This window comes from Trematomus bernacchii, unplaced genomic scaffold (assembly GCF_902827165.1).
Source record: "Trematomus bernacchii unplaced genomic scaffold, fTreBer1.1, whole genome shotgun sequence".
Classification (NCBI taxonomy): domain Eukaryota; kingdom Metazoa; phylum Chordata; class Actinopteri; order Perciformes; family Nototheniidae; genus Trematomus; species Trematomus bernacchii.
This window is the reverse complement of record NW_022987771.1, coordinates 376,305-401,862: the sequence shown is the minus strand read 5'-3', so window position 1 is coordinate 401,862 and position 25,558 is coordinate 376,305. Positions and strand designations below refer to the sequence as shown.

Genomic DNA, 25,558 nt, shown 5'->3' with positions numbered 1-25,558 from the left:
AACATACTTATGGCAACTAACTATTGATATGAGAGGTGTGTGATAGGGCACATGAATAACAGTAAAGAAAGAACACATCTCAAGCATGGCTTCTCCATATATCCTCCAATGTGAGCGTGCTGTGGGTCAAAGCAGCACAGAGGGACTAGTGTGCGGCTCCACAGCTCACTGTGACTACAGTGTGCAACATGACTTCAATGAATTCAAACCCCCAGATTTCAGACGGACCCACTAAATCTCTAACTCAACATAAAACAATCTATATGGTTGTTCATTCATAACTCTCTGTGTGGCAGCATCATGTTGCTACAGAGAGCAGGCTGTGAGAATATCAGCTATTTAGAGGCGATAGATTGCCATCTGCTGAAGATACATCTTAAAGTGTTGGCGTTGGCACATAGCCAGGAATCAATCCTCCTCACCACGGGCTGTTCCAGCTGGTGGAAGAGTCCCCAAAGGCAACTTCACTATAAATAGATGAAGCATAAAAGTATAAAAGCTTCTAATAAAAAACATTTAACATAACAAACTGAATACTGATGGCATGAAGGACAAATATACATAGAGTTGAAAGGTTATAGTATGCTAATAGACAAGTTGAGGCTGAGGGGGAAGATATTAATCATCCAAAATATAGATTCAGTTTCATTGCATTAACAAATTGGAAAGCATAAGAAGAACGCTACTGCAGTCTCAATAGGATATGCTCAGACTGTGATGTTTGTATAACAGAGCAATGCTGCCCTCTTCTGTTTGTTAGTACATAATACATTTACATTAAAAGGAAATGCAGAGCATAAAAGATACATTGGGGTTTTGTGGTTGAAAAGGCAACATCATAAAAAGAAAGAATTGGGGGGTTAAAGTACACACGTCAGAAGAGCTTCACAGATCTGCCAAATTAAGTGTGCCACCTATTCTGTAGTCATCATAAACTCTATCTGTATTTATATTTATACTATTTGTACATATACATTTACATTTTTGTTATTTGCATGTACTTGTTTTATAAAATATTCATATAAAATAGACTCCTTCAACATGTTATAAGAATGATGCATTGATTTGGAGTCCCCAATTGGCCCCATAAATTGGAAGATATTTCAAAAACAAAACCTTTCTATAGAAAAAAAGCTTAATTTAAATTAAATAATCATAAAAAGGAGAACATTTTTTATTATTATATCGGTTGGGGAATATTTTCCAAGGCCCATAACTTTGACCCAGTTTATATACTGTCCTGACTGAGCACAGGCACCTGCGACCTTGGGTGCTGTGCTCTAGTGTTTTGTCTCCCTGTTCCTGCCTGTTGGCGTCAGCTGATAGAAGTGTTATGGTTTTATCTTGTTATGAACAATGTTGATTATTCTCGCAGAACCAGCTAAATACATGGGTCTGGGGTAGAGATCTTCAGAATGTGTATGGCAAATCGTGGCACAGCGGATGTCTTGTGAATTCTCCGGCCGAAGCTCCAAATAAACCATCAGTGTTCCTGCTCAACTCGCGTCTCTCTGAGTCCTGTCTCCGTTGCTTCAGAAGTTTCCATCAAAATAACCTTACATATTGAATAAAAAAAAAATATTGATAGAAAATAGAAAACAAATGTTTTAGTGAGTGGCTTGGTCAAATGACAAGGAAACTATTGAGGGAAAAAACACACTTCAAAAAATAAATCTGAATGTTCAATAAGTCAACTCGTTAGGTGTATATATTACTAATTAATAATTGCATACAAACAGAAATAAATACGGTAAGCGAATGAATTAACATAAAAACCATTTAAATAGAAGTTTCATAATTGAATTGCAAACGTGAAACACAATAAATATCTATCTTGACTATTCCTGTTTTACCTTTTCAAAAGGAGGAATGTTTTGCATGCTTTTAATTTGCTGCTCTTGCACACTGCGTGGCCGGAAACAAATGTAACCAATCAGAATCTGTTACGAACCGTTTGGTGTATTGCTGCGTTTTCAGCCAATCAGCACCGTCCTTCAATAAACTTCTGGCCAATGATATTGCGGGATGTTAACATGTTCGGAGCGAACCAGGAAGTCGATGATGTGTATTATTGGTATTTTGTGAACACAACTGTACTGACGCTGGGAATAAGTTAATGGCCGTTTATTCGTGAATAAAGTCGTTGTTTTTAGTTTCAGCTTCGAGTTAAATAGTAGCGACAGAGAGCTAACTTAACTAACGATACCTTACTTTCAAGCTTTAAAAGTTTGGTAACAGTTTGGTATATCCTCTGTAGTGTCGGTAGTTTCCAGCTGTCATGGGGACCGTTTTTACCTCCTGTCTGTCGGCTTTCTGCTCTCCTAGCCGGGGTTGATCTTCATGGGGACCCGTATCACTGGAGGATGGAAGGTTTAACCGGGGACCATCATGGCTGCTATGACGGTGTGTCGTTACACCGGTGGGCGGCTCCTTGGAGGATGGTGCCCGCTGCTGTGTGTGCTCTTCGGGTCTCTGGTGGTGGTCCTGATGCCCCTGGTGCGGGAGGAGGATCAGTGCTGCGCCGCCCTGAGGGGCCTCTCACTGCTCCGCTGCCGGCTGGGAGGCGGCTCTCAGCGGCCTGCAGCGGTGCAGACCACCAGCCTCACGGTCCCCTTCACGGCCCTGGACGTGCTGCCACTCAGGTCCAAGCCGAGCAATGGTACGAACAAGAACAGGTGTATGTATTAACTACATGTATAGCTGTGGTGTAAAGTAACTACGTACATTTACTTAAGTACTGTACTTTTGTAAGTAAAACGTTGAGGTACTTGTACTTTACTTGAGTATTTCCATTTTATGATACTTTGTACTTCTACTCCTCTACAATTCAGAGGTAAATATTTTACTTTTACTCCAATACATTTATGTAGTACCTTTTAGTTACTTTGCAGATATAGATTAATGATAAACAATAGGATCAACGCTTAAAAAAGACTATAGATACACCTGTATTCAATTCCCAATTATTTGAAATTAGCTCCACCTTTACCAGCTTGATACATATATCAATAATTATAACCTACACATATAATATATATGATTCTGAAAGGAGCCAATCTGCATAATGAGTACTTTTACTTTTGGTACTTGGTGAGTTTACTTTGGTGCTAATACTTTTGTACTATTACTTGAGTAACATTTTTAAAACGGGAGTATTCCTACTTTCTGTTACTTATACTTTTAAGTACAAGATCTTAGTACTCCTTCCACCTCTGATGTATAGAGTATTATTATCTCCAACTGTTTCACATTTGCTGGAGTTGACCGTCTATAATGTTGTGTTTGCAGAAATGAAGCTTGAGGCCAAGGCGGCACTGCAGCTGGCTGTGGAGATGAGAAAACTTGGGAAGCGTGAGAAGGCTCATAAACTGCTGGTGCATGCACTCGGCATGAATCCAGACTTTGTGGATGCCCTGACGGAGCTGGGGACCATCCTGGAAGAGGAGAAGGATGTGGTCCAGGCAGACCATCTCTACACCAAGGCCTTGGCCATCTCCCCGTGTAATGAGAGAGCTTTAGTGAGCCGGGACCGGACTTCTCCCCTGGTCGAAGAGATTGACCAGCGGTACTTTGGCATCATTGACAGTAAAGTGCGCCGGCTTATGTCCATTCCTAAAGGCAACTCTGCCCTCCGCAGGGTGATGGAGGAGACCTACTACCACCACATTTACCACACGGTGGCCATTGAAGGCAGCACGCTCACTCTGTCTGAGATCCGTCACATCCTCGAGACGCGTTACGCCGTCGCTGGGAAGAGCTTGCAGGAGCAGAACGAGGCCATCGGTGTGGACGCAGCCATGAAGTACATCAACACCTCGCTGCTGTCCAGAGCAGGCACCATGGACGTCAGTGACATCCTGGGGATCCACCGCCGGGTGCTGGGCTACGTGGACCCTGTGGAGGGAGGGAGGCTGCGCACCAACCAGGTATTTGTGGGCCATCACATCCCCCCCCACCCTCGGGACCTGGAGAGACACATGCAGGAGCTGGTTCAGTGGCTCAACTCCGAGGACGCCCTGCAGATGCACCCTGTGGAGTACGCAGCTCTCGCCCACTACAAACTGGTCTATGTGCACCCATTTGTCGACGGCAACGGACGCACATCACGACTGCTCATGAACCTCGTGCTCATGCAAGCGCGATACCCACCAGTCACTATCCGCAAAGAACAAAGGGCGGAGTATTATGCAGCTCTAGACACGGCTAATGAGGGAGATGTACGACCCTTCATTCGCTTTATAGCCAAATGTACAGAGATGACATTGGACACATTGTTGATTTCTACAACGGAGCATGCTGTGGGGCTGCCGGGAGCCAGCGAGGACCAGGCCTGTCCCGACTGCCAACAGACCATTCCCATTCACAACTAGATACACAGGGAAGGGGAATCTAAAAGCACTTTAATTCCAACCCTACCATGTGTTCAATTGCTTTATGGCCATATTCTACCTTATCCTCTATAATCCAGTTTAGGTTTTAAGATATGAATTCATTCACAGGGTGTTGAATTGAAAATTTGCTGTTACGGTTTGTTTTGTCATTGAAAATAAACCTTTTCCCCACTTTTTGTTAGTAACCTATATTCCCTTAGTGTTAATGCATTTCAGAGATCTATAAAATACAATCTACATTTGACCAGAGGTGATGTGACGATGAAAGAAACGTTTTCTTATGACATTTGACTTGGTATGCTTTAAGAGCAAATGTGTAGAGTGAGTGTGAACATTTGTTAATGATCTATCTCTCGGATAGAAAATATGAAGTGTCATAACACTGTAAGCATTTGTGTTTCTGATTATTTATTTAAAATAAACGTGTTCTATTCACTTGTATTATGTCTCTAGGTTATGAATTGTTTTAGACTGAACAAAGCTGTGGCTGTCACTGCGATCAAAGAGGATTGACATGATTTTATTAAAACCAGTTTTAAAACATGACTATTTTTCTTTTTTAAACAGGACCCAAAAACACAAGGGGTAAATAAATACTTTGAACACAAAAACACCATCTATTCTTGACCTTTATAGCAAATTCAAAACATTTACTATATAAATTATACAAAACAACACTGATGAACCTTTTAGTATTAGACAGAAAATAGGTGACGAGACACATTTCTATTTCTTAGATTAGGCCACTGTGGTGAGAGCAATACATATAGCTTGTATTCCATTTGTTTTGAAAATGTATACTTATACTATATAAACAAACTGGTTACCTTTTTTTTTTTAAATGATCATACAGAACATTATGAAAACAAACTTGAGTAATGGTCGGCTCATAACCTCAGAACACAGAAAAGGAAAAACTGCATAGATTCTCCTTTCATTTTGAAGGAGCAGCAGACCTAAACTGTGTAGAAGACTTCAATGATTACAAAGTAAACCAGGTCACATTAATAAAACTGTACTTAGGTTTTAGTTCCACATATACTTTCTAGCATGTATGGTCATCTCCTAACACCCAAAATGAATTAATGTTTCTTAATTTATAAACCATTTCAGGTAACATGTTATTAAATAGTCGATTAATTATTTTGTCTGCTTGAAAAAAACTACGAAAAATGGCCATCAGTTATCTAGAGCCTAAGATGAAGACATACGTATTCCTATCAATCGTCTAACGTCAAGATACAGTTTATTTACCTAAATGTAAGAAAAATAACAATTTGAACAGCTGAGATACTGAAAATAAACTACAAATCTACATTTGACTTGAACAATCAATTTTTAAAATACAATATATGTAGATGCACTTATCTTTGCAAATAAAGACTGCAGCCATCGAAAGAGCCACGTAGAAATGTTTCTTATCTATCGCTCACATGCGAGTGTCGCAAGGTGAGGGTATTATGGGTAGTTTCTAAAACAATATAGGTGATGTGATGATGGATGTTTTCACCTTGAACAGACAGGTGATATTAACAGTGATGTATAAAAGCAGAGAACGTGTACTTAGAGCAGTCCAGTCAATAGTTTGACGTGAAGACAGGGAAGTTTATTCTAATATGCCCTCAGGCTGATACAAAGCCAAATAACTAGTATTTTAATGACCCTCTGTAAACTCTATAGCATCATAATACTGATGGTTAATAGCAGATGGTAACTCACAGATGGTATTATGAAAATAAGCTGTACTATATAGTCATAAAAAGTCATTGCTAGCCTTGTTAACTTTGTCTTCAGAGAAAAATAAGTTTCCTGAAAAATCTGGAGAATATCTTTTCATTATTGTAGTACATCCATCTTCTGTACACACACACAAACACACGCCACAGCTGAACTTTTGCATCTCACTTTTTTAAAACAACATTAACTAGTTTATCTGCTATGACTATTTAAAAAAGATACTCCGCTGTTTGCTTCTCTTAGTTCTGTTTCACAATTCACAACAAAAGAAGACACTTTGCAACACGAGGCGTACCATTTTAGATACAATATATTTACACACAATTATACACTTTCTTTTTATAAAATACCCAGCCATCTACCTTCAAACAAGCACAAATGAAAACAATCTGTCACACTGGTGAAGAGTCTTTCCGATGGAGGGCAGGACGTTGGCCACCTGACAGGACTGAGGTTAAAGGGAAGCCAGCTAACCAAATACAGAAAACTCTCCGAGACGTATTTGTAAGGACACAAGATGGCTTTCGGTCCGAAGGCAGTCATATTTCTCTCCTCCTCCTCCTCTCACTTGCTGAGAAGCATCCTGGCAAAGTCTGAGTTTGACAAAGGTTTCGTCTCTCCGGCTGCGCTGCCTTCTCCCGCCGCCTCCACGGTTCCGTTCTTTACTTTGCTCACAGGCTCACTCTGCCGGTGCAGGGATCGAGGGATTAACGACAGCTGCGTGCGCCCTCTGCCTCTCCTTTGAAAACATAAACAACCTTGTGTTAGTACAGGTACGGATAATATAGAGGCAAGACTTTCAGAAAATATCCGTTAACTTACCCTCCAAAGACCTGCCGAGGCATTAAGTCCGTTCTTTCGAAACCAGGTTTATCCATCATATTTCTCCGCGGGGGGTTACTTATAGCAACACAGATTTTGTTTTCTCCTATTTCCATGCCGTCCATTTTCAGAACTGCCTGAGACGCCTGGGTGTCGTCGGCAAACTCAACATACGCCAGACCCTGCAGAGACACACAGCGAGAGACAGTTAATACACTGATAGCAGCTGCTCCATGACTCTGTTCAGCATCGTGTGGTCAGAGGCGCTAATCATTATCTAAACCAGGAGGACTATTATTAAACGTCAGGACACTGTTCTCCCCTTTATGTCTCACCTTGGGTTTTCCAGAGCGATACGTGACCAGGCGAAGGTCTTTGACGGTGCCGTGACTTTTGCAGATTTCCTCCAGTTGCTCTTTAGTGCACGAGAACGGCAACCCGGAGATGAAGAGTTTTTGCCTCTCCATGGTCGTGTTGTATTTAAAGATCTACGGGGACATTATTGTGGTTACTTGTACGGCTCATTATAAGGGTTTCTACAGGGTTTACTGACAAAAACACTTTAAGAAAACATTTATTTTGATACCACAGAAATACATTTAAGATATATATTTTTCTTCAAAAGTTTAGACTTTCAAGACCTGCAGAGAAAAACAGACATGTCTATATTTTGAAACATGTTCATATTTACCTTAAAGTCGGGATTCTCTTTTTTGTCCACACAGGGAGACACAAACATGGGCCTGCCCTCCACTTCCCGTCGGTCCAGCTTCAGGGCTTCAGCGACAGCCACTGTGGATTCAAACTGCACATAGCCGTAGCCTTTGAAGGTGCCTTTGGTCGCGAAGATGGGGCGAACCTGTGCGATGGGACCGCAGCTCTCAAACTGCGCCCGGAGCTTAGCTTCTGGCTCCTCCAGGGTGTACGCCAGGTTGCTGATGAAGACACTGCAATCATCGTTACGCAGCTCTGGCTTCTCATCGTTCTGACTCTGGGCGGCGGACCCCTGCTGGGCTCTTTTGTTGCCGGGCTTATAGCCGGGTGGGGGGTTCCTCCCCGTCTCAGTCTCCATGTTCTCCTCTGTGGCACCGTCCTTAGTTCCTCTACGTCTTTTAGGAGCTAGTTCCGTCACAAAGAGAAAGAACAATTAATAATAAACCTAGAGTTCAGAGTTCCTTTATATTCCTAAACATCAAATTGAAGTGTTTTTTTCAAAGATGTTCCCATCCCAATTCCCTCACAGAACACGGGATAGCTCGAAAAAGATCAGGGTAATTACACTGAATTTCTATTAAATGCGAACTAGCAGGATTTCTCTCTCGCTTGCACAAAATACATAAATATTTCACAAATTTCAAGTCACTATGATTATTTTTAAGCATAGTTTACTATAAAATACAATGTTTTTAAGACCATTTTATTTACCAGAGTCATTGTTCCAATCGTTATGGTGATCATCCTGCGTTGCTTTCCTCTTCAACACAGCTCCTGGTCCCTTCTGACCCTTCTTCTGACCCTTCTTGTCTGCCTTGTTCTTCTGCCGCTGATCCCCTCGGTCCTCCTCTTGGCGGGCGTGGTTAGCTTCTTTCACAGCAGCCTAACAGGTGTGCAGAACAAGGTTACATTAGCTAAAGGCAGCTCAACATTTCACCTGGTATGGGCAGTGCTGATAGGTGCTCTTACCTTCGCTCGTTGCTCATTGACTCTGTTCAGCCGGGTCTCGGTCTTCAGCACCGCCACGTCCCAGTCCTCCAGAGAACCTGGAGATGAGGTCGCAAAATACAGACATGCTGTAATCTATGAGAAACGTCTTTATTTTAATGTTGTGTTGGATTGTTATATCTGGACTCACCTTCCACCCTCTCGAATGTGAGCAGGACTTCACAGACGTGCTCAGGGTAATCCGAGGTGCATTGAACTGCTCTGTGGAGAGCCTTCCGACAGTGAGCGTTGTCTCCATAAGACCTAAGGATAAAGAAGTGAAGAAATTAATCAAAATAAAATCAGGGACACCAAATACAAGTTGTGGCTCAAAACGCATCAGCACTTCCTTTTTGTCATGTTTGACTTGTTTCACATACCTTTCAAGGTTATAGTACTCCAGCCACATGTTGGCATATTTTGCGTTCCCTTTTGTCAAGATGCTGTCCCACAGCTCTCTGGCTTTTTGGATGTTTTTGCAGTGGAGGGCCTGGTGAGGAGAAGAAAACATTAAGAGGTGTTCATTTGTGCAGATAGTTTCCATATTACACATGTGACAGTGAGGTAATATCATTCAAAATACACATAAATATGACCTTGTGTGACTAATACTGTGGCGTTTTTAAAAAGTAAGTTGCTGTTTAAGATCAGATTTTATGGTAAATTAAGTACATCACAGAGTAGCTGAAGACACTTGAGCTATTACCGGGTTTAAAAATTAGACAGGCTCATTGCAACTTAGGGCTGTGCAATCGTATTTTAATCGCAATTACGATTTTGGCCTGCCACAATTACGTAAACAACATAATCGAAAAAAACAATTATTTTGCTTTGCTAGGTTGTGACCGTGCACTGCTACATATTTTGATCTAATTTATTTTGGTCTCATTTATTTGTATTTATCATATTTATATATGTTTAGTAGCTTGTGGAAGTGCGCTCCAAAATATTTGTTGATCTTGTTTATTGGTATTTATTATTTTGATATTATTTATTTAAATGTATAATTTATTTTAGTATTGGTTTTTCAGTTGAATTATACGTTCAGGGTAATCAACAGTTAAAAATATACTGTTCAAATTATTATTTGTATTTGTTTTAAAGTTCAATAAATGGATTTTTTCAAAGTCAATGAATAATCGTATTTAATAATCGTTATATCAATTATTGACCCAAATAATCGTGATTATGATTTTTGCCATAATCGCACAGCCCTATTGCAACTATAGTAAATGGTTGTCATAGTAACACTTCTTACCTCTATCCTTGCCCAGATCTGCATTATGATACAAGAAGCATCTCCACTTTCACCAAATCCTACAGGGAAACAAGACAATGAATTATTTGAAAGCCAAAACTATAATACCAGAAGTAAAACCTCAGTCCGGCAGAAATCCACCTACTTTCTTCAACATCTTGTTTCATGTATTCCAGAGACCGGGCGAAAGATCCTCGCAGCTCCTCCAACTCTTTACTTGATTCTGCAAAATCACAAGTAACACCGTTAGCAAGGAAACAAGGAGGAAACGGAATAGTTTCCAAGCACAAAGACACATTCAGTACCGCTCTCACCTTTGCTGAAATCAACACGTCTCCTCAGGTAGTCGAGGAATGCCTGCCAAATTTCCACATAGTCCGTCGCTTGAATAAAACCTGCAATCAGCGCCTTTTCAAAAACATCTGTGGGGAAGATAAAGACATGGGCAGCCGGTTCAGCGTTACAGGAACAAAGGTCTGGGATTTTGGTCACATATGAAACACAGCAGCATGAAAACAGCGATGCAGAAAGTGTTTACCTGAGACGGTGGCGTGGTCAGCGTCATACCGCTCCAGAGCCAGGAGGTAGCTCTTCCACAGACCCATCGTCCACGGGCAGTTCCTCACCGCTCGCTCATGTGAGGAGAGAACCAGGTCTTTAAACTTCAGCTGACGGTCCTGAGGGAACAAATAACAAAATGGTTAAAATAAGCTAAAGATTTTATTTTAAAGATTTAAAGGAGTTGACTTTATTCGTAACTACATTTCTGCCCAGAATGAATGAGTATATCTTCACAACTAAAAGGGGTGTATGAATAATCTTGTTATCAAAGCAATGATACACCTGTGAGTTGGCTGTAGAAGTGTCAGAATCAATATAGATGTTGCTGTTTCAGAGTAAATTCAGACTGAACCTATGAAAAAGAAAAAATCTCCGCCTAAGAAAACCACATTATTTATGGGGAAAACCACCCTTGAATAATGGAAGAGTAGCCCAGATACTTTAGGGATCCAAACCATAACATATCGTTCACACCGCAGTACTTTTCCCACTTTAGTTCCGAAATGTTGCGTTCACACCAAAAAAATCCGGAACTAAAATGAGTTCATGAGAACCTTTTTACCCCCTTTTCCGTCCCTGCTAGGGCGCGTTCACACCGCAGTACTTTTCCCACTTTAGTTCCGATATAGATCCGAAATGTCGCGTGCACACTAAAAAGAGCCGGAACCTTTTTACCCCCTTTTCTGCTAGAGAGCAGGTACTTTCGTGGGAGAAAAAGGTTCCTATGTCTGATTGGCTGGGCGGAATGCAAACCACGCCCCGTAAAACTCCCAAAAAGTGTTGTGAAGCCGCCATTTTATTATCCTCGCATTAGCATTAGCATTAACCCAGCGCAGAAACGCAGAGACTAACTTATGGCAACACAAAATAAAACATGGGAGCGGTGGAGATGAGGCGATTTACTCGGAAGGCTTCAGTAGAAGCTGCTGGGACTCCCCAGGGACTTATTCCAGTGTGAACGCAATCTGTACTTAGTTCATGAGAACTAAAGAGTTCTCATGAACTAAGTTCTGATGAACCTTTGTGGGAAAAGTACTGCGGTGTGAAAGCGCCTATTGATACACCTATGAGTTGGCTGTAGAAGTGTCAGAATCAATACAGATGTTCAGACTGAACCTAGTAAAAAAAAAAAAAATCTCCGCCTAAGAAAACCACATTATTTATGGGGAAAACCACTCTTGAATAATGGAAGAGTAGCCCAGATACTTTAGGGATCTAAACCATAACATAAGTACCCTGCGTCAGACTCAGGATAGATGCTTATTAAGTGAAACTTTACATTTTTTAGAGAGGTTTAGCACAGGTAGGTCCAGGCAGACTCACCAAACAGTGCCATTTGACCTTTCTCAGGTACCAGATTGTAAAACTAAATTGTATTAATATATCACTATATCAAATCAAGTTTTATTTATATAGCACATTTTTAAAACGATTTTTGGTCGAGCCAAAGTGCTGTACATATAATTACCTTACAGTAGGGACACTTTACAGCAAATACAACAGCTATAGGTATTCATTCTATCCAAACTGTTTTTGACTTTTTTTGAAAATGCACCCAGACCTCTATAACTTCTCCCCATTCAACAAAAAAAACATACACAGGAAATGAAGTTTGACTCAAACTGGAGCAGATGTATTTATACACAATATACAAAAAAAAAAAACACATTCTAAAATAAAATGGCAAAAACAAAAAAAAAATGTTTTGTAAAAATCAACACACTGGAAAAACTCAGAAAAGTTGGTCGTGCCACTCCTGGTAACAGTTTCTTTTTGAAGTCAAGCACAGAGGGACCTTGCACTTAACGCATAACACAGGTGTCTTCACCCTTAAGATGCCAGAATCATGGCACCTCCTGCAGTACCCCCTTGATTGGGTCCCATCGTCCCCAGAATACATGGGCATGCATGCGAGTGGTGGGGGGCATGGTGGTGCTGCAGAGCCTTCAGCAAACTCCAACATTTCTTCAGCAAGCTGCTCCCTGAAAGACTTCTGGGTGTGTGGCTTCACGCTGCTGGGGTAATTCCTCATCTTGTACAGCTCCTTGTGGAGAAGGAAGCTGTTCATCACTGAAATGTCCATAAAACGAAAAAGGAAAGCCTTGTACCATTTCATTTTTTTGTTGTGAACGTTGTAGTGCGCAATCAAAGCGTCGGACACATCCCTGACGCCCATGTTTTGATTGTGGTCCACTACAGCGTCAGGAATGGGAACAGTCTTAGACTGCGACACACCAGCCTCTTTCACTTTCCGTCTGACAGTCTGTCCACTGAAGGCTTCATGCACTGTGGAGCACATGGACACTTCACATCTGTCCATCCATTTCACGAACAGGAGTTTGCCTTTCCTTATCCACCGCAAATCTCCCCTTTCAGCTTTTTTCGGTAGGTCATTCAACTCAGTCTGTGGAAAACCAATTTGATTTGTTCTAATGGTCCCACAACAGCCAATGTTGTGTGTGGACAAATCCTCAAAGAGGGCAGGGCTGGTGTAAAAGTTTTCCACAAAGAGTGTGTAGCCCCCACCGAGCAGAGGCAATGGCATGAGGTCCATCACGGAGGAGTAGCCGAGTCCCTGGCCTGTGGTGAGCATACTCTTCCTCGTTTGCACCAAGAAATTCCAGGTGTATGCCGTTGAGGAATCCAACAGCACACACAGTTTGTACCCCCACCTTCTGGGCTTGTAGTGTTTCGTACTGACGCGGGCCTTGGATGCCACCATCCTCTCATCTATAGAAATGTTTTGATAGGGCTGGAAATGTGTTTTGCATGCAGTGACTATGTCAGTGTACAGGGGCTTGATCTTGAAAAGTCTGTCGTACTCTTCGGTGTTCCTTTTGCGCTCGTTTTTCTCGTCTTCTTCGGGGTTGCTCATGTGCAGCGACCACAAGATGGCTTCAAAGCGTTCCCGTGACATTTTGTCAGCTGGGAATGGGAAGTCATATGGACTTTTCTTCGACCAGTAGTCTGATCTGTGGGGAACGTGGACGAGGCCTGTGAAAATGACAATGGTCAGGAAAATATAAAAATCCCTCACAGTCAGCACTTCCCAAACATACTTATTTCCAGCCTGGAATCTCTTCAGGGCGTTTGCATTCGTGTTGCGAATGAGCGTACGAACCACGGAAGTACTAAAAAAAAGTCTGAAAAGGGAAAGGGGAGACCACGATGCGGTGGTGTCAAATGTTGGGCCTGGGACCCTGGCTGGCATGAACTTCAGTCGCTCTGGTCTTTGGTCTTTCTCCTCTCTGTAGTGCCACCCGAGTTCTTCCTCTGTCATTCCAGGAGAGGAAGACTCACCTCGGCCACACTTCCTGGGTTTTGCTGATTTACATGATGCTTTGCTTTTTCTTTTGTTCTGTGTCTCTTTGGGTGATTTGGAAACAGATGAGGAAGATGATGGCTGAGGAGGGGGAGCAGAAGCCCGTCGAGTGGAGCGGCTTAGCAGGGGCTGAGGGGTACGTGTTGATGGCCGTATCTTACTGGAAGCAGCCATTTTAGGCACATAATCTTCATCACTGTGAAAAAATGTTTGGAAAGAAACCAAATAGATTAATTCACTGGCTTATACTTTTGAAAATGTAACTCCAAACAGGCAGTATATGGATGTTGAGGTAAATAAGCCCTGTAACACCATCCAGGTTGAGTGTGTGAATTTTAAATTCATTGCAGAATAATAAGGAGGATAGATGAATAATATTACACCAAATAAATAAGTAATCGATAAAAAAGAGATTACATACCTTTCCGTTGATGAAAATTCATAATCTGAGTCACTACTGTCCGGGTCCATCTGTTGCTGCAGTTGGTCCTCATCATCCGACGCAGAGTCAACAGGTAAAACACCTTCCCCGCTATCAGCAGCCAGAATGGTCAGTACCTTCTCCGCGGTATAACCCTTTTTCCTTAATTCCTAAATGCAAAGAAATCACTGTTCTTGTAATCTGCTGTGCGTTCCGCTGCGTTATGAGGAGCGAGCTGTAGTCAGACCTTATACTTTAAGCGGGGACCTATCTCTGGAACCCATTGGTCAAATTCGGTGATTGACACCTCTTTGTAACCGTTAGAGCCAATAGAATCGAGGGGCAGTTCATAAATCCACGTAAACATTACCATGTGTCAGTTAAAATGCACAAACACAGCATGCTCCAAAGCAGACGCCCCAGCCTGCTCAACATTATACCCCGCTTATTACCATGTAAATAATGATGGATTATCAGTGATCATTTCAAAGTGACGCAGAGACATTGGATTAACCTTCAGCAGCGTTTTTTATGCCCTTGAACACAACGTTTGATCACAAAACAGCAAAGGTAAGACACATTATGGTTAGACAGTTTGTTGCTCTTTCCTGGCTGCTAGTTCAGTGAGTTTTACAGTGATGAGACTTATACCCATGGACTCTGTGGAATCTCAGCTTTCATATGACATGTCGTTTGTGCAGATAGCAAGAAGTAGAAAAATCGCTATCACTTATGTGCGCATGCACCGTTGGCACGTTTTCGTTAAATGCTGATTTAGACGCTTGGTGTTGGAATTACATTTTCGTGTTATTATCGGCCGTTAGCTGAGTTTCTTCCCATTAAGTGGGTATGCCACATGAATAGGCTGTTAAATGTTAACAAGCCCTGGGATGGTGTATCTTACAAGATGCTGCGTCTGCCCCCGGTACCGGGTGCAATCGGGCTCAAGAGGTTAAGAAAGATGATTCAAATGATTATTAACCTGATGTTTCGCTGGGTTTTGTCCAATTATAGTGTTTAAAGGAGAAAAGACATAACAAAAATGACCCATGAATCTAGTCCAAGAGGAGCTGTAAGAGTAGGCCTGGGAGGTAATGCTATATGAACAAGTCCAAACTCTACACAGTAAGCAATACAGTCGGACTGGGAACCAATACTCACCAGATAGGTTGTGTATTTGGTCCACATGTCCGGTACCAGGCAGTTCTCAGCCAGGGCCCGCTCATAGATGATCTGGATCCGTGCCGGGTCGCCCTCCTTTAGTTCAAAGTCGAGGAAGGCCTGATACTCCGCCATCTTAGGAGGTTCTGCTAATATCTGGGAAAAGACAACAGACGTTAGGGCATTGCATCACAATATTCAAACACTTAAAAATGAGGAGAACTGTAAGGGTCAAAATATTCAATTCAAGTCAGTTACCAGTGCTTCTTCCAAAGGTTTGCACTTGGCCAACTGCTGCAAAGCCTTTCTGTACTGAATCATGACCGTCTCAGCCACCTCCTGTTCAGACCACTCCTCGTACTCGGCAAAGGTGGCTTCCATGTCTGCAAAGCAACACAGCACAATGTTTGCCAACATTTATAGACACTTTTTAACATTAACAACAATGATACATACACTACATACAGAATTAGCCAATTGTAAAAGGGTGACATTGAGACGAGTAACTTTTAGTGTGCAGCGGGAACGTGTCAATTTACAATTGCTTATATAAGACCACATAACCGCAGTGAGACATGTGAGATGTTCAGACAAGAAAGGGTTTAACATATTACAGGAAATGCATCTGATGTCTATTTGGCTGGTACAGTAAATAAAAAACAATACTAGACCATCTGGTATCTTTGCCCACTCCTGAAACTCAACTAAGCATGTTTTTTCATAATGCGTACAGCATTTCAAAAAGACACATCACGACCGTGCCAGCCATAAATCATCATGCAACGGAATTTGGTCATTTCCACTCACTCAGCTTTTTGACAACCCTTACAACAGAAATCCAGCTTTTTGGACAAATCAGGCTTCATGCTTACCCATTAAAGGGACGGCCAGCTGGCGGCGAAACAGTGTGTGGATTCGCTCGAGCTGAACATTCAGACTCCCTTGCTCCTCGCAGCTGGGAACCCTGCCAGGGGGAGGCTGGAGGAAAAAAGGCAGAGAAGATGGTGTCACAATTTAGGAAGTCATTTCGTCTAACCTGTATCAATTAAATGAGTTAAGTGAAGGATTATAATTCAACAGTATGCTTCAACACAATAATAAACTGACCGATACGGATTGATAATGAAATACAGTGCGTTAAATCAAATCTGACGGACACTACACTAAAATGAGAGTGCTGTTGTTAAAAGACCTTTCCCATCAATCTGCATAACACAAATGTGTTGAGCATCTTGAGCAAGGCTTAACGAGTATGATGCTTGATACAGACTGTAACAATGTGCCCATGAATATAAGTTATTAAAGTATATTTCAACAGCAACCCATATTTACCAACAGTCCAGTGTAAAAAAAAAAAATGTACATGATTGAAAATAAAACTCTAGCATGTGTATGTGTTCAAAAAGCAACAAAATCAAGGACATAGAATAAGACCATCTTAGTGGTGGAAACACAAACCTGTACTGTGGACAGGATGACGTTCTCAAACTCTCGGTACGCCTCCCACACCGCCTGTCCCTTCGTCATGTGAAGCCCCACCGCCATCACAGCTCTCTCAAAGATGGATCTCACCTTCTCCATCCCACCTGGCAGGCCCATGCCACCAATTGAATACTGAGCAAATTCGAGCCAGATATCTGGACCTAGGGTATAATAAATACATGGAATCAAACATAAGATCATGAAATAACTGACTGTCAAATCAAAGGCTGTTACCAATGGTGGGGGTCACTCACAGATATAGTCTGCCACGGCTTTCTCAAAAAGTTCATATACTTTCTCCCGGTTTGGCTCTTCCTCAGTCAGACGGATCTCATCCTTGAGCCACTCCAGCCAAATCTCTGCAGGTTTTAAGGAAATGTGGTTTCAGTTGCAAATAATGATTCGAGCTGCTGACAATGAATACTTCTTGAGACAACATGCACCAACCTTCAGTGAGTGGGAAGAGCTCACTCATCTTCTGCCTTGCTTTTCGCAGACGGAGAAGTTCCCCCTCCTGCTTCAGTAGCTTGATGAGATCCACGTGGCAGTTGTAGTCGAAAGCGTTGATAGACAACTGAAGAATCAAACAAAGAAGAAATAAGTTAAGACCTTGAATAATTAAACATATCATAATTAACTTGTGCTTCTTTGTGATATAGCACCACAGCCAGAGAACATTCATAAATGAATTATGGATTAAATAATGGCATTTAAGTTAGCAATCTCAAATATTTCACACAGAAAATGTATACTTTACCATACTGATTTTGCTAGTCTATTATTTATAACTAGCTAACACTAATGCATATAATAAATTCTAACATGATTTTAGAATTCAAATGTCATTATCATAAAGGCTGTATTTGCCAGTATGCCGGACACTATCAGGTGCAGTATAGCACTATTAAATTCAGCCCCAAAATGAACATGAAGTTGACTCCTAAATTCAATTATTACAAAAACAATATATATTATTGTTAGGAAAATATCACTCGTCACCAGCTTGAGCTTCAATATCAGGATACATGTATTTATTTTTTAAGAATGGAGGAGTCATCACATACAGAGCTACATGGGACAACTAGTTCCTGAACAGTGTCCTTTACATGCTGATATACAAGAGAGGGAGTTACACAGTCACAAGATGGAGGAATACCGGTTCAAAGCCGTATACAATGTTTAGTTTGGATTAGCTAAAACCCACGTCAGAAATAATCATGCTTGTCATGTGTTTGTCTCCATAGAGGCTGAATCAGCATGTTAATCGTTGTAACATAGCTATCATATATCTAAAACAGTCCTGATGCTCTTCTGGGTAATCATACATCCGGTTACGTACACAGCTACGTAGGGCCTTTGTTATCATGTGCTACTCTGATATTAGAAGAGAACATTCAGTATTTTCCCAACAATTGTAAAAACCTAATGGATGGGGATCTGTAGAATTACATTAACGCAGTAAAACAAATGTAAGCTGTATGTACATAATTAACATGCATACTGCTGCAGTAACTTTATAAACCTGCTCTCTGCTGATAAAGTGGAAGAACAGGACCTACAAAGTTCACTGTATCCTTGCAACATACACAATTATGAATTCTGTAAAAAGTCGCTATCGGTACATCAGATTATTTCTCTGCCCGTCTCTCCCAGTAAAGTTAAAGTTTATGTGTACTTTGTTTGTGCACGTGTGGTGTACTTCCTGAAAACTGTAAAGCCCCACTGAAATAAGACGTTAAAAAAGGCGCGTATAACACGTGACCATTAGCATCACAGATTAGCAGGTAAGCTAACTAATCACGACAGCTATTTGAATGACGACGTATCATAAATAACATTGAATTGTTTTGGATAACAGACAGAGTTTACTTTCTATTAAGCCAAAGCAGGACAGGGCAGGTCATAGTTTTAAATCTGCTTGTGAGTTGACTGTGTTTACCATTCATTCTCATTAGCTCCTCTGTCCCTGAACGCATCTTGTTGTTAATTACCTGCTCCTCCAAGCGTTGGATCTCGGCTTCATTTTCTTTCTCGTCATCCGAAGAATCGTCCTCTTCCTCGTCTGAATTTTCTCCTCGCATGCGGTTTTCCTCGTCTGATTCCATCTCTCTCTCCTCCATCCCTTCTTCTTCCTCCTCCATATCGTGCAACTGCGTTTGCTCTGCGCTGCTCGACGCTGCCATGTTGGAAAGTACTTTCTGCCTGGAAACAGAGAAGTATCGCGAGAGTTGGAGCATGAACCAAAACCCCAGGAAGTGAGCCCGAGTGAGCCGGAGAGGCGAAGTCCCTCCCTTTCCGGTGGACCTCCATGGGACCTTATTTCGAAAAAAGTATGTATTGAAGTCAATGGAGAGAGAAAGATTATCTTTCGATCCCGTTTGAATTGTGCCACAAATTACACATATGATGTTTGTCAATTTAAAAGATAATTTTGCAAGTCAAAAAAATTAAAATGTGTCGTCAAAATGTGAAGTAACACTTTTTTTTTTGTGAAACCGCTCAATTAACTACATCTCCCGTCTCGCACCACACACCAAGACGGCCGTCACGTTGGCACATTTCACTTCTTTCCTCAGAATGAGGCGAAAAGTATTAAAAGAGGTGAAAATCACTCCAAGTATGGGCATGTTGAGAGCTGTACAGACACACAAGGGGAGTTAGTCGGTTCCGTAAGAGCCAGAATGCGGGACCGGGATTCTGGGATTTGTAGTCTTTCTAGTTGCGTATTTTTCATAGTCTTATATTTCAACAGTTTTACGACAAACTGTGACTTTTTTGACATGGAAATTATTTTTTAAGATTGACAAACATCATATGTGTAATTCGTTGCACAATTCAAACGGGGTCGAAAGATAATCTTTCTCTCTCCATTGACTTCAATACATAATTTTTCCGAAATAAGGTCCCATGGGTCGGAAGTAGATGGGCAGGACTTCGCCATCCATGGATGAAACCCATTTTCGTAAAGTGGTTGTGACAAAAGGTGTTTTTATTCAAGAACATAAATGAACATCAGGGGTAGTCATATAAAGTTATCAAAATAAAAAGAAAGTACAGTTTCATATTTCAGATTAAATATTTCTTAAAGTGGACCTATATTTGAATAATATAGTGTAGGACCATACCTATATAAGGCATATTTATACTTTTTTTTTTTCAAAATACCAAACAGATCATGCATTTTAGCCATGCCTCATTTTGCTCAATTTGACATTTTTTAGATCTGTTTTAGCAAGGGTTGATTCTGTGAGAACAGCACCATCTAGAGGCCTGGCATATGTACTACAACGTCTCCAGCGCTTTCGAACGGCAATGCCGTGGCTGTCTCCTCCTGATTGGTGGAGTTGGCCCAATAGCCGTAGCGCCACCGTCCTGACGTCAGGACAGTGTTCAAATCTGGATCAGTTTTTATCAGATCCGTTGCAGCCCCTTTTTTAGAGATTTGGGTATGGAGGAAAATAGAGAGGGTTGTGTTTTCTGACACTTGGTGAGTTCCCTGGAACACCGGGGACACATATTCATGTATAAAAGACGTACAAAAGTGCATTTTGCATGATAGGTCCCCTTTAAATTAACAATTAGTTTCTATTAATAGTGCTATACTATATTGTTTTAATTCTAGGTATAACATGTATTAATGTCCTCTCTTTATATGAATAAAACATTTACCTAAATATAGAACTAACTGTTAACTTGTAATATATACTCTATAGATATCCTTCATAATTGATATATATTCACTGTTTTGCGTATTTTGCTTATCTTCTACTGCTGTTATATATATCTTCATTGTTTTTATTTACTTTTATTTACCTCTAATTCATGTCCAATGTCTTATCCAAGCTGCTTTGACAAAAAAAAAATATATATATATATATCTTATCTTATCTTGCCATTCTTGCACACTAAATGTAAATATTATCCCACATTTAAATTGTGTTAGCTGTAATTCGGCCTTTCAATAAGAGTTTTATTTATCAGATAGTTTAGATATGTTTTCTTCACGGTCAACTTTTATATATTTTCACTCTTTTAGTTCTGTTTTTATGCTATTTTGAGATGTTTATATTGTATAATTGTTTAATTTCTACTCTTTTTCATTTCTAATTATGTGCAATACTTGTTCAACATGCTGCTGCAACAAAAACATTTCCCAAATTGAGACTAATAAACTATATATCTTATCTTATGTTCCATGTGTCCCCTGTAGTGGCTGCTGTTCGCCTCTAGAGGGCGCTCCTTTCTAGATGAGCCCTTCCGCACTTGTTTGTCAGCAAAGGGTGCTCGTCTTCTTTCGTGCTCACTCGTTGGTTTCTGTTCATCATCATCGTTATCTCAACATGGCGATTGTGTCTCTGCGAAACTCAGCGTCCTCGCTGTTGTTATTTAGCAGACGTTTATTCAGCCCGGAGCTCAAGACACAGTGTTTATATCACATAAAGGTAACTCAAATGTGTTTTAAACTCGTAATGTCACATGTGTTATTGATGTCACACGTTTTACTGAAGGTAAACTACGTTATGTGTCGTGTGAATCTCACAGGGGGTCAAACCTGTGTCCACACGAGTTAAGACCGTTAAGACCCTGGGTTCTTTGTATAACTTAACTAATATTGTAAGAGATTGGCAATAGCTGTTTTCAACTTGCAATTTCAATGGGGATAACCAGTTATTACTGCCGATTTTTGATCCATATTTATTTACTTCTTATTCCATTCCATTGCAATGGAAATACTGTTATATTTTACAATATTTTTTACTATATTCTTTATTATTTCTTATATTTTTCTAGTTCTCTACCTGTGTTTTTAATTCTTGTTTTACTTTTATGTACGACACCAAGTCAAATTCCTCCTACGTGTAAACCTACTAAACCTGTTTCTGATTCTGATTCTAACAAGGTACATTTATTAAAGTACTTGTGTACAATTCTGAAGTACATCCCGGAGTAGTCTCTGTTTATGCTACTTAATACTTTTACTTCACTACATTTTTTATAATATTGTACTTTTTACTCCACTACATCAACAATCACCCAGCAACTATAAGAAAGGAAGGTCTTCTTAGTATGTCAAATATTTTAAGCTGTGAAACATAAATACATACAGTAGGGTAGCTAACTTAAACCTATATGTCCTATCTCTACTACACTCTAAAACAATTACATCTAATTTTCCGTGTGTCTCGTTCCTCAAGGTGGTGGACCATTATGAAAACCCAAGAAATGTAGGAACTCTAGACAAAAACTCCAAAAATGTGGGGACTGGTTTGGTGGGTGCACCGGCCTGTGGTGATGTAATGAAGCTTCAGGTAAGTTAGAGGTCAAATGCTACTGCTGTCATGACTGTCATTACTTTTGTACAACTAGGTGTATTCTATGTTGTTTTTAGATCGAGGTGGATGACCATGGCATGATTGTTGATGCAAAGTTTAAGACATTTGGCTGCGGATCAGCCATTGCCTCCAGTTCTCTAGCGACAGAGTGGGTGAAGGGGAAGTCGGTGAGTTTGCAAAACATGGATTGAAAGAAGAATAGTGGCATTACAAGTCCTGCTTTTTTTTAATCTAAGTCTGCTTTCATTCTGTAGGTGGAAGAAGCTCTGAAGATCAGGAACACAGACATCGCCAAAGAACTCTGCCTTCCACCAGTCAAGCTGCACTGCTCCAGTAAGTTCAAAGCAACACAATGACATACTGAAAGTAGCACTGTCATGTTCACAGTATAACACAACTGAACTCTCGTTACTGAAACCAAAAGTATATTCCATCATTTGGTTCTTCTCAGTTTTTGTGCATTTAGAATAGGTCTGGGCTATATTTCTATAGTATTCTGAAACTACATATCATCTTGTGGATACTTTAATATGGCATACATGTTTTTCCATGGTTTTAAAATGCTGCAATACAGTGAAGTGATGTCATTGTCTGACTTTACAAGACTGTTAAAGCTGTTTGATTAATTGCATGAACAATAAGTCATTACATCCACATTACTGATGGCTACTTAAACAAAATCTCATTGAATTTTCTGAGTACGAATAATCAACCGTTGACATTTCTCAACTCACTTCTTCAGGGTTTTCCTTTCAGTTGTTACCAGGCTGTGTAAACAATCAACGCTTATTTCATGCTCAAAGTGTTTGTTTAAACTCTTCCCTCCTTTGTTCTTTCAGTGCTTGCAGAGGATGCCATTAAAGCAGCGCTGTCAGACTACAGAATAAAACAACAGGACAAGAAGGAGAAGCGTGTGCAAGCCACCGGTTAATGTGTGTTATTCACAATCCGTTGTGTCTCCAGCCCTGTAATGTTTCACTGCAGTGCTGTTTGAAAGGATGGATCACCATAATACTACACCAGGTCTTCAGGGAGTTTATACACCATGAATCTCTTAAGAAAATGGCAGGGGTTATTGTTTATCTGCTTCTCATCTCATAATCAGTCATTGGCTCTTTATTGAGGCTGATTTTGGAGTTGGAAGTTCATGGTAAACATCTTAATTCAAACACTCCTTTGCAGTGTTTTCTACACAGAAACCAAATAAAGAAATCAGAAACTATAGGTCAAGATTTTTTTCAATATATTTGTTGGCCTTTCCTCTTTATTTGGCTGAATCGTATAAAATCACATCTCCATCGTGAAGGATTCAGTATAAAAATGCAGTTAAAGAACGCATTCAATATTATTATTCAGAGTATTCTATGGCTGTGTGTGCCTATTGTGAATAAAGTTATTTAAAAAAAAAAAAAAATCCGTGCCTGTGTGTCATTGTAATCCACCAGACCCTACATTAAGCGGCGCCACCTGCTGGTGCCGCAGGAGAACCTTTTTCAGTACAAGCAGCACCACCAGCATCAGGAGAGCTACTAACACACATAACACTGCCAGCAGAGAGACGACCAGCACAGAGTCGTGTTGTGTGAGCGGTCGAGGGTACAGAGTGGGCCGGGGTGCATCTCTGTTAGTAGAGAGTAGAGATCGAGTCCCTTCAGCAGGGGTTGTGTTAACGTGAGGGGACCCACTTGTGATGTTGTCTCTGCATTTCTGTTCCTCAGCAGGGACTGAAGTGGTTTTTAAATCAGGTGAGCTGGATGGTTGTGTTTTATTTAGGGACAAACACTCCTCATAGGTGAGGGTCTCTAAAGAGTAGTGGTCAAGTGACACACGAGTCTTATGAGCATCTTTGGAAAGAAGTCCATCAGTGGTTTCTTCTGATATCAGCTCTGACACTATTCCCAAATACTGCTTGGGTTTAGATGGGCTTGGTCCCATGGGCTTCACTGTCTCCAGGGCAGAACTCAGGTCCAGTTGATGTGTCCTCTCATTGGGCTTCACTGTCTCCAGGGCAGAACTCAGGTCCAGTTGCTGTGTCCTCTCATTGGGCTTCACTGTCTCCAGAGCAGAACTCAGGTCCAGTTGTTGTGTCCTCTCATTGGGCTTCACTGTCTCCAGGGCAGAACTCAGGTCCAGTTGCTGTGTCCTCTCATTGGGCTTCACTGTCTCCAGGGCAGAACTCAGGTCCAGTTGCTGTGTCCTCTCGTTGGGCTTCACTGTCTCCAGGGCAGAACTCAGGTCCAGTTGATGTGTCCTCTCGTTGGGCTTCACTGTCTCCAGGGCAGAACTCGGGTCCAGTTGCTGTGTCCTCTCATTGGGCTTCACTGTCTCCAGGGCAGAACTCAGGTCCAGTTGCTGTGTCCTCTCATTGGGCTTCACTGTCTCCAGGGCAGAACTCGGGTCCAGTTGCTGTGTCCTCTCATTGGGCTTCACTGTCTCCAGGGCAGAACTCAGGTCCAGTTGCTGTGTCCTCTCGTTGGGCTTCACTATCTCCAGGGCAGAACTCGGGTCCAGTTGCTGTGTCCTCTCGTTGGGCTTCAGGACACGAGGACAGATGGCCATGACGGACAGATCCAGAAGCAGGCGGTGAGCGAGATGGACCGGCTCGCTGCAAACCAGGTCTGTGGCCATCCTCACCCTGCCTCTCAGCAGCCAGCGGTAGAGATACAAGATGTCACACTCACACACCCAGAGGTTGTTGGTCAGGTCCACAGATCTGAGGCGCGGCAGGCCGTCGAACGCGCTCTCTGGGACCGAGCGCAGGCAGTTGCTGTTGATCTTCAGGACCTGCAGGTTGACCAGAGCAGACAGAGAGGGCAGGTCCAGGACAGAGATGCAGTTTGCTGAGACGTCCAAATGTGTCAGTGATGGAGGGAGATTTAGAGGGAGGCTTGTAAGCTTGTTGCCCTTCAGAATGAGGACCTGCAGCCTGGGGAGACCCAGAAGGGCCCCCGGTTGGATGGCACTGATGCGGTTGTCCTCCAGATCCAAACGAGTGAGGTTCCCCAGTTGTCGCAGGGCGCCTGAGGTTATAAACGTGATGCGGTTTTCTTGCAGCAGCAGGGACTCCAAGCTGGGGGGGAGGCCTCGGGGGAAGCGGGGCAGCAGGTTGTGACTGAGGCTCAGCTCCTGCAGGCCGGAGAAGGGCCGCAGCAGGTGGTCCACGTTACACAGCTGGTTCCTGGCCACAGAGAGAGCTGCGGTGCTGAGAGGGACGGAGCGAGGCAGCGACCTGAGGCCCAGAGACTCGCACAGGACCAGGAACCCTGGGCAGCAGCAGCCGGGGGGACAGGGGGAGGGGAGGAGGCAGGCCAGAGGACCGATGCAGAGAACCAGGAGGACATAAACCTTTCCACCACATCTGCAGCCAAG

The 25,558-nt window shown here is 41.8% G+C and overlaps 3 protein-coding genes across 4 annotated transcripts; 2 read left to right on the top strand and 1 right to left on the bottom strand.

Annotated features, from left to right (window-relative positions):
• Window positions 1-2,057: 2,057 nt before the first annotated feature.
• On the top strand, window positions 2,058-4,832 carry ficd (FIC domain protein adenylyltransferase). Its single transcript, XM_034148559.1, has 2 exons — window positions 2,058-2,659; window positions 3,289-4,832. Exons 1-2 carry the CDS (start codon window positions 2,389-2,391, stop codon window positions 4,368-4,370), a joined length of 1,353 nt encoding a protein of 450 aa, XP_034004450.1. The 5' UTR covers window positions 2,058-2,388; the 3' UTR covers window positions 4,371-4,832.
• Window positions 4,833-5,007: 175 nt separating this feature from the next.
• On the bottom strand, window positions 5,008-19,083 carry sart3 (spliceosome associated factor 3, U4/U6 recycling protein). Of its 2 annotated transcripts, XM_034148558.1 has the most exons (19): window positions 18,848-19,073; window positions 17,304-17,430; window positions 17,111-17,215; window positions 16,833-17,017; window positions 16,247-16,352; window positions 15,633-15,757; window positions 15,375-15,530; window positions 10,448-10,586; window positions 10,224-10,331; window positions 10,055-10,132; window positions 9,910-9,968; window positions 9,032-9,141; window positions 8,803-8,915; window positions 8,634-8,710; window positions 8,376-8,547; window positions 7,642-8,069; window positions 7,286-7,438; window positions 6,951-7,132; window positions 5,008-6,867 (listed from the first exon to the last, which is right to left on the bottom strand). In XM_034148558.1, exons 1-19 carry the CDS (start codon window positions 19,037-19,039, stop codon window positions 6,693-6,695), a joined length of 2,790 nt encoding a protein of 929 aa, XP_034004449.1. In that variant the 5' UTR covers window positions 19,040-19,073; the 3' UTR covers window positions 5,008-6,692. The 2 variants fall into 2 exon arrangements, with proteins under 2 accessions (XP_034004449.1, XP_034004448.1); XM_034148557.1 differs by lacking the exons at window positions 5,008-6,867; window positions 6,951-7,132; window positions 7,286-7,438; ... (7 more) ...; window positions 10,224-10,331; window positions 10,448-10,586 and adding exons at window positions 12,077-13,988; window positions 14,214-14,383 and having other exon boundaries at window positions 18,848-19,083.
• Window positions 19,084-21,159: 2,076 nt separating this feature from the next.
• Window positions 21,160-23,603, top strand: iscu (iron-sulfur cluster assembly enzyme). The gene is made up of 5 exons (XM_034148836.1): window positions 21,160-21,298; window positions 22,052-22,165; window positions 22,246-22,356; window positions 22,444-22,522; window positions 23,029-23,603. The coding sequence occupies exons 1-5, from the start codon at window positions 21,197-21,199 to the stop codon at window positions 23,118-23,120; spliced, it is 498 nt and encodes a 165-aa protein (XP_034004727.1). The 5' UTR covers window positions 21,160-21,196; the 3' UTR covers window positions 23,121-23,603.
• The last annotated feature ends 1,955 nt before the right edge of the window (window positions 23,604-25,558 follow it).

Coding starts and splice junctions, on each gene's coding strand:
- ficd (XM_034148559.1), top strand. CDS start 2,389: ATGGCTGCTATGACGGTGTGTCGTTACACCGGTGGGCGGCTCCTTGGA. Junction 2,660..3,288: donor CAGGTCCAAGCCGAGCAATG/GTACGAACAAGA, acceptor TTGTGTTTGCAG/AAATGAAGCTTGAGGCCAAG.
- sart3 (XM_034148557.1), bottom strand. CDS start 19,039: ATGGCAGCGTCGAGCAGCGCAGAGCAAACGCAGTTGCACGATATGGAG. Junction 15,531..15,632: donor AACCTTTGGAAGAAGCACTG/GTAACTGACTTG, acceptor GTCTTTTCCCAG/ATATTAGCAGAACCTCCTAA. Junction 14,384..15,374: donor CCAAATACACAACCTATCTG/GTGAGTATTGGT, acceptor CTTTGCATTTAG/GAATTAAGGAAAAAGGGTTA.
- iscu (XM_034148836.1), top strand. CDS start 21,197: ATGGCGATTGTGTCTCTGCGAAACTCAGCGTCCTCGCTGTTGTTATTT. Junction 22,166..22,245: donor GTGATGTAATGAAGCTTCAG/GTAAGTTAGAGG, acceptor TGTTGTTTTTAG/ATCGAGGTGGATGACCATGG. Junction 22,357..22,443: donor AGTGGGTGAAGGGGAAGTCG/GTGAGTTTGCAA, acceptor TTCATTCTGTAG/GTGGAAGAAGCTCTGAAGAT.